Genomic DNA, 7,862 nt, shown 5'->3' on the forward strand with positions numbered 1-7,862 from the left:
AGTGTGGTTTAAGTCAGGTTTAAGTGTGGTTTAAGTCAGGTTTAAGTGTGGTTTGTGTGGTTTAAGTGAAATCATTGAAACAGAAAAGTCAATGAATGCTGTGTCATAAAAACATCATATGTGTTAAAGTGCTGAGTCACGTGGTGTGTGTGTGTGTGTGTGTGTGTGTGTGTGTGTGTGTGTGTGTGTGTGTGTGTGTGTGTGCGTGTGTGTGTGTGTGTGTGTGTGTGTGGGCGGGGCCTCAGATGAGCTGATAGACAGTGAACTTTGTCAGTTGAAGTTTGTGTCAGAGCTGATCAGACACGACTGGAGGAGTTTCTGTAGTTTCTGTTGTTGTTGTTGTTGTTGTTGTTGATGTAGTTGATGTAGTTGTTGCTGTTGCTGCACACAGGAAACAGGAAACTCAGGTAAGAAAACCCCTTTTAATGCAAACTGACTTTCACAATAAAAGCCTGATTTTAAAATCACCTTTGATTCAAAAATTCAAAGCGAATATTAGATCTATGTCACTGATGTTCGCCCCCTACAGGCCACAGCACGTCATTACACTGTGTTAACGACGGTCACATGACCAGGCTGCTACACCTGAGTCACATGATACTCTGTTAAAGTACCTCACAGTAGAAGTACCTCACAGTAGAAGTACCTCACAGTTAAAGTACCTCACAGTCAAAGTACCTCACAGTAGAAGTACCTCACAGTTAAAGTACCTCACAGTTAAAGTACCTCACAGTCAAAGTACCTCACAGTAGAAGTACCTCACAGTTAAAGTACCTCACAGTCAAAGTACCTCACAGTAAAAGTACCTCACAGTTAAAGTACCTCACAGTTAAAGTACCTCACAGTAGAAGTACCTCACAGTTAAAGTACCTCACAGTTAAAGTACCTCACAGTAGAAGTACCTCACAGTCGAAGTACCTCACAGTAGAAGTACCTCACAGTAGAAGTACCTCACAGTTAAAGTACCTCACAGTCAAAGTACCTCACAGTAGAAGTACCTCACAGTTAAAGTACCTCACAGTTAAAGTACCTCACAGTCAAAGTACCTCACAGTAGAAGTACCTCACAGTTAAAGTACCTCACAGTCAAAGTACCTCACAGTAAAAGTACCTCACAGTTAAAGTACCTCACAGTTAAAGTACCTCACAGTAGAAGTACCTCACAGTTAAAGTACCTCACAGTTAAAGTACCTCACAGTAGAAGTACCTCACAGTCGAAGTACCTCACAGTAGAAGTACCTCACAGTAAAAGTACCTCACAGTTAAAGTACCTCACAGTCAAAGTACCTCACAGTTAAAGTACCTGACAGTTAAAGTACCTCACAGTAGAAGTACCTCACAGTTAAAGTACCTCACAGTTAAAGTACCTCACAGTTAAAGTACCTCACAGTAGAAGTACCTCACAGTTAAAGTACATCACAGTTAAAGTACCTCACAGTAAAAGTACCTCACAGTTAAAGTACCTCACAGTTAAAGTACCTCACAGTAGAAGTACCTCACAGTTAAAGTACCTCACAGTTAAAGTACCTCACAGTTAAAGTACCTCACAGTAGAAGTACCTCACAGTAGAAGTACCTCACAGTTAAAGTACCTCACAGTAAAAGTACCTCACAGTTAAAGTACCTCACAGTAGAAGTACCTCACAGTAAAAGTACCTCACAGTTAAAGTACCTCACAGTTAAAGTACCTCACAGTCAAAGTACCTCACAGTAGAAGTACCTCACAGTCAAAGTACCTCACAGTTAAAGTACCTCACAGTCGAAGTACCTCACAGTCGAAGTACCTCACAGTAGAAGTACCTCACAGTTAAAGTACCTCACAGTTAAAGTACCTCACAGTTAAAGTACCTCAGAGTTAAAGTACCTCACAGTAGAAGTACCTCACAGTTAAAGTACCTCACAGTTAAAGTACCTCACAGTTAAAGTACCTCAGAGTTAAAGTACCTCACAGTAGAAGTACCTCACAGTTAAAGTACCTCACAGTTAAAGTACCTCACAGTTAAAGTACCTCAGAGTTAAAGTACCTCACAGTAGAAGTACCTCACAGTTAAAGTACCTCACAGTAGAAGAACCTCACAGTTAAAGTACCTCACAGTAAAAGTACCTCACAGTCAAAGTACCTCACAGTTAAAGTACCTCACAGTTAAAGTACCTCACAGTTAAAGTACCTCACAGTAAAAGTACCTCACAGTCAAAGTACCTCACAGTTAACGTACCTCACAGTTAAAGTACCTCACAGTTAAAGTACCTCACAGTTAAAGTACCTCACAGTAGAAGTACCTCACAGTTAAAGTACCTCACAGTTAAAGTACCTCACAGTCAAAGTACCTCACAGTTAAAGTACCTCACAGTTAAAGTACCTCACAGTTAAAGTACCTCACAGTAGAAGTACCTCACAGTTAAAGTACCTTAAGAGTTAAAGTACCTCACAGTTAAAGTACCTCACAGTAAAAGTACCTCACAGTTAAAGTACCTCACAGTAAAAGTACCTCACAGTTAAAGTACCTCACAGTTAAAGTACCTCACAGTCAAAGTACCTCACAGTTAAAGTACCTCACACTCAAAGTACCTCACAGTCGAAGTACCTCACAGTTAAAGTACCTTAAGAGTTAAAGTACCTCACAGTTAAAGTACCTCACAGTAAAAGTACCTCACAGTCAAAGTACCTCACAGTTAAAGTACCTCACAGTAGAAGTACCTCACAGTTAAAGTACCTCACAGTTAAAGTACCTCACAGTCAAAGTACCTCACAGTTAAAGTACCTCACAGTTAAAGTACCTCACAGTTAAAGTACCTCACAGTAGAAGTACCTCACAGTTAAAGTACCTCACAGTTAAAGTACCTCAGAGTTAAAGTACCTCAGAGTTAAAGTACCTCTCACTCAAAGTACCTCACAGTCAAAGTACCTCACAGTTAAAGTACCTCACAGTAAAAGTACCTCAGTCAAAGTACCTCACAGTTAACGTACCTCACAGTTAAAGTACCTCACAGTTAAAGCACTCACAGTCAAAGTACCTCACAGTTAAAGTACCTCACAGTTAAAGTACCTCACAGTTAAAGTACCTCACAGTCAAAGTACCTCACAGTTAAAGTACCTCACACTCAAAGTACCTCACAGTCGAAGTACCTCACAGTTAAAGTACCTTAAGAGTTAAAGTACCTCACAGTTAAAGTACCTCACAGTAAAAGTACCTCACAGTTAAAGTACCTCACAGTTAAAGTACCTCACAGTTAAAGTACCTCACAGTCAAAGTACCTCACAGTTAAAGTACCTCACACTCAAAGTACCTCACAGTCGAAGTACCTCACAGTTAAAGTACCTTAAGAGTTAAAGTACCTCACAGTTAAAGTACCTCACAGTAAAAGTACCTCACAGTCAAAGTACCTCACAGTTAAAGTACCTCACAGTTAAAGTACCTCACAGTCAAAGTACCTCACAGTTAAAGTACCTCACAGTTAAAGTACCTCAGAGTTAAAGTACCTCACAGTCATCTCAAACCTATGACATCATCTCAAACCTATGACGTCATCTCAAACCTATGACGTCATCTCAAACCTATGACGTCATCTCAGACCTATGACGTCATCTCAGACCTATGACGTCATCTCAGACCTATGACGTCATCTCAAACCTATGACGTCATCTCAGACCTATGACGTCATCTCAAACCTATGACATCATCTCAGACCTATGACGTCATCTCAGACCTATGACGTCATCTCAGACCTATAACGTCATCTCAGACCTATGACATCATCTCAGACCTATGACGTCATCTCAGACCTATGACATCATCTCAGACCTATGACGTCATCTCAGACCTATGACGTCATCTCAGACCAATGACATCATCTCAGACCTATAACGTCATCTCAGACCTATGACATCATCTCAGACCTATGACGTCATCTCAGACCTATGACATCATCTCAGACCTATGACGTCATCTCAGACCTATAACGTCATCTCAGACCTATGACATCATCTCAGACCTATGACGTCATCTCAGACCTATGACATCATCTCAGACCTATGACGTCATCTCAGACCTATAACGTCATCTCAGACCTATGACATCATCTCAGACCTATGACGTCATCTCAGACCTATGACATCATCTCAGACCTATGACGTCATCTCAGACCTATGACGTCATCTCAGACCTATGACATCATCTCAGACCTATGACATCATCTCATTAACGTGTAAATATTCACATCACTGATTAGAAACTGATCAGGTCTGAGATGACGTCATAGGTCTGAGATGACGTCATAGGTCTGAGATGACCTCAGATCATCACCATTGACCACAGTGCTGCCCCCTGCTGGTTTAATGACTCATGACAAACTAAAGTACTTTTAAAAGCATTCAGACTCATGAACACAGAGTCAGTCAAATATCCAGGTTAAACCCTGACCTTTGACCCTGGGGTCAGGGTTTAACTCCTGGTCCATGTTTAGGTTTAGGGTTAGCATTAGCATGTTTCAGCATTAGCATTTTTCAGCATTCAAAGATATTGATAATCATTACTCTTATGTTTTAACAGAAATACTCTCACTCCCACAATGCTTTGCAGTTCTCCAGTTAAATCCATCTCAGTTTCCATGGAAACAGCCTCTGCTGTTCCTCGTCTTCTATTAAATTTCATTTTCTCTGGTTTAGAATAATCTGCTGTTTCCATGGTAACCACATAGTTTAGTCATAAACATCATGTCTATTGTTGTTTCAGGCCCCTCTACAGCGCCCCCTGTAGTCATGGACAGCACCCCAAGGCAATGGGTTCTGAAGCCTCTTTCCCCTCTGCTCCAACCCTCAGACCTGCGGACCTTTGTCGGGTCCATGACACCAGTTGACCCTGACCTGGACAAACAGGTCTTCTCTGGATCTCAGGACCAGCAGGTCTTAGTGTCACCAGACGGTCTCAGTGATCCCAGTGGTCTCAGTAGTCCCAGTGGTCTCAGTAGTCCCAGTAGTCCCAGCAGCAGCTCCGGGTCTCACTGTGGCTTCTACTCCTTTGTGGAGGATCCATTGAGTCCTGAGGCGGAGCTGAATGAAGTCTGGATGAGCTCAGCTCAGCGGCAGGCTCAGCTGTTCACCCTGAAAGAGGAGAGAGGATTCAAACTACAGACCTACACCAGCACCAGGAAGCCAGAGAGTCTGTTCTCAGAAAGTAAGGGAGACTCGTACCAAGAAGATCCACAGAAGGTCCTCCAGGTGGTGAAGGAGGAGGAGGAGAAGCAGCTCCGCAAGGAGATCATTCGCAGTCAAGCACCCAAGAAAAACCCAGTGTTCAAAGACCAGCTTCAAAGTCTGGAGAATGTGGACCTGAGCAGACCTCCAAACAAACTGAGCTACAGTCCTGTGAGATCCAGACCAGAACCTTCTCAGCCTGCTGTGTCCGGGACCATCGACAGGGAGCAGATCGACTTCAGAGCTGCACGAAAACAGTTCCTGAAGATGGAGCAGGACCAGTTAGCAGCCGGGTCAACCGGGTCAGCAGACCTGAGCTGGTCTTTGAAGCAGGATTGTGACACTGTGTCCTCAGTGAGTGAAGGTACAAGTCACATCAGTCCTTCAGAAGATAGGACGGTGAGCTGGAGGTCAGGGCTGGAGGAGAGTCTGAGCAGGACTGTGTTTGAAGACCTGGACTCTGGTCTGGAGGATCTGTCTCTGAACACAAGCCAACAGTTCACGACTGAGACCCCGATTGAGAAGGAGATCCGGTTAGTCCTGGAACGTGAGGAGGAGCTTCGGCGCTCTCGTGGCCTGAAGCACAGTGATGGAAGGGCGGAGATGGTCAAGATCAAAACCAAACGCTTACAGTTCTCAACGCCCATCAAGGCCAAAGACGAGTCCAGAACAAGCTTCATGATCCAGAAGGAGAACCAGAGACGAGCAGAACCGGAGCTGCAGAGCAGATCTCGACCACTGAATTTACCAGATGTTCCTCAGCAACAGGATGAAGACCAGAGGACAGAGGACGGACTCACCGATGGCTTCTTGTCTCCATGTTGTCCTCATCGACACCCTGAAGAAACCCAGAGGTTCTTCGCTCAAAGTTCAGCTTCGTCCTCTGTCACTGAGACGGACACCAGAGGTCTCCACCAGAGACCATCATCATCATCATCATCATCATCATCATCATCATCATCATCACACTCTTCTTGGAGGGAAAACCTGGAGTCCACTGGTCTGCAGTCCAGAGGACAAGGAGCTCCAGATTTCATAGAGAAGGAGATTGAGGAGTCCTTGAGACGGGAGAAGGAGCTGAGGGAGCTGAGGGAGGTGCAGCAGAACAGGGAGACTCCGCCTCCATTTAAAGGTACAGACAATAACCTACAGACAAGAACTTACAGACTCAGACACAGACAAGAACCTACAGACAAGAACCTACAGACTCAGACTCAGACATGAACCTACAGACAAGAACCTACAGACTCAGACACAGACAAGAACCTACAGACATGAACCTACAGACATGAACCTACAGACATGAACCTACAGACTCAGACACAGACAAGAACCTACAGACAGGAACCTACAGACAAGAACCTACAGACTCAGACACAGACAAGAACCTACAGACAGGAACCTACAGACAAGAACCTACAGACAAGAAACTACAGACTCAGACACAGACAAGAACCTACACACAAGAACCTACAGACAAGAACCTACAGACTCAGACACAGACATGAACCTACAGACTCAGACACGGACATGAACCTACAGACATGAACCTACAGACACAGACACAGACATGAACCTACAGACTCAGACACAGACATGAACCTACAGACAAGAACCTACAGACTCAGACACAGACATGAACCTACAGACTCAGACACGGACATGAACCTACAGACATGAACCTACAGACTCAGACACAGACATGAACCTACAGACTCAGACACAGACATGAACCTACAGACATGAACCTACAGACAAGAACCTACAGACAAGAACCTACAGACTCAGACACAGACAAGAACCTACAGACAGGAACCTACAGACAAGAACCTACAGACAAGAAACTACAGACTCAGACACAGACAAGAACCTACACACAAGAACCTACAGACAAGAACCTACAGACTCAGACACGGACATGAACCTACAGACATGAACCTACAGACACAGACACCAGGAGAAAGTGTAAAATCTCACGTTCACGTCTTTATCTCACTGTTCACAGCGCTTCTCTTGGCTCCGCCTCCTCGCAGAAGAGACGTACTGAAGTTGGACGACAGCGAGTCGGTGAGTTTAGGACAAACTCTTATTTTGAAGGGTTGAGATGGTTTGGTCATGTGATGTTGCTCCAGACTGTCAAAATAAAAGCCCAAACTTTTTCTGTTTCAGTACGCAGGAATTCACCTCATCGATGACGTCAACAACAAGGTCAGCGCACTAAGCTAAGCTAGGCTAGCTGTTTCCGCCTGCTCACTTTCACAATGCTAAGCTAGCTGTTTCCACCTGCTCACTTTCTCAATGGTAAGCTAGCTATTTCCATGTGCTGCCAGTCTTTATGCTAAGTTAAGAGATCAGGTTCATTAACTAAGTCTTTACTAACCTTAACTAGCAGCTAAAGAGTTAGCTAAATCCTTTACTGTAAGTGTAGCACAACATAGCTAACAAAACACAGAGTCATGGTTGTTTAGAGACGATGATGATTATGAAGGTCTTTGGAACAGGGTGAAGGTCCAGCCCCCAGTGTTGATGCTAAGCTAAGCTAATGTCATCGCTCTTCTTTGTCTTTTCTCAGGTTGTTGAGTCGACTCGAGTTTTACGACATAAAAACCACCAAGCTCTTCGTTGGGAGGCCGGAGTCTTCGCTAACCTGGAGAACCAGTGACACCAGAA

General features: G+C 44.1%; 1 protein-coding gene across 1 annotated transcript; it reads left to right on the forward strand.

The window, feature by feature from the left end:
* Nucleotides 1–298: 298 nt before the first annotated feature.
* On the forward strand, nucleotides 299–7,862 carry misp (mitotic spindle positioning). The gene is made up of 5 exons (XM_083888366.1): nucleotides 299–407; nucleotides 4,732–6,324; nucleotides 7,198–7,259; nucleotides 7,362–7,400; nucleotides 7,765–7,862. Exons 2-5 carry the CDS (start codon nucleotides 4,758–4,760, stop codon nucleotides 7,852–7,854), a joined length of 1,758 nt encoding a protein of 585 aa, XP_083744492.1. The 5' UTR covers nucleotides 299–407; nucleotides 4,732–4,757; the 3' UTR covers nucleotides 7,855–7,862.

This window comes from Microchirus variegatus, assembly GCF_963457635.1.
Source record: "Microchirus variegatus genome assembly, chromosome: 4".
NCBI lineage: Eukaryota > Metazoa > Chordata > Actinopteri > Pleuronectiformes > Soleidae > Microchirus > Microchirus variegatus.

Coding starts and splice junctions, on each gene's coding strand:
- misp (XM_083888366.1), top strand. CDS start 4,758: ATGGACAGCACCCCAAGGCAATGGGTTCTGAAGCCTCTTTCCCCTCTG. Junction 6,325..7,197: donor GACTCCGCCTCCATTTAAAG/GTACAGACAATA, acceptor CACTGTTCACAG/CGCTTCTCTTGGCTCCGCCT. Junction 7,401..7,764: donor TCGATGACGTCAACAACAAG/GTCAGCGCACTA, acceptor GTCTTTTCTCAG/GTTGTTGAGTCGACTCGAGT.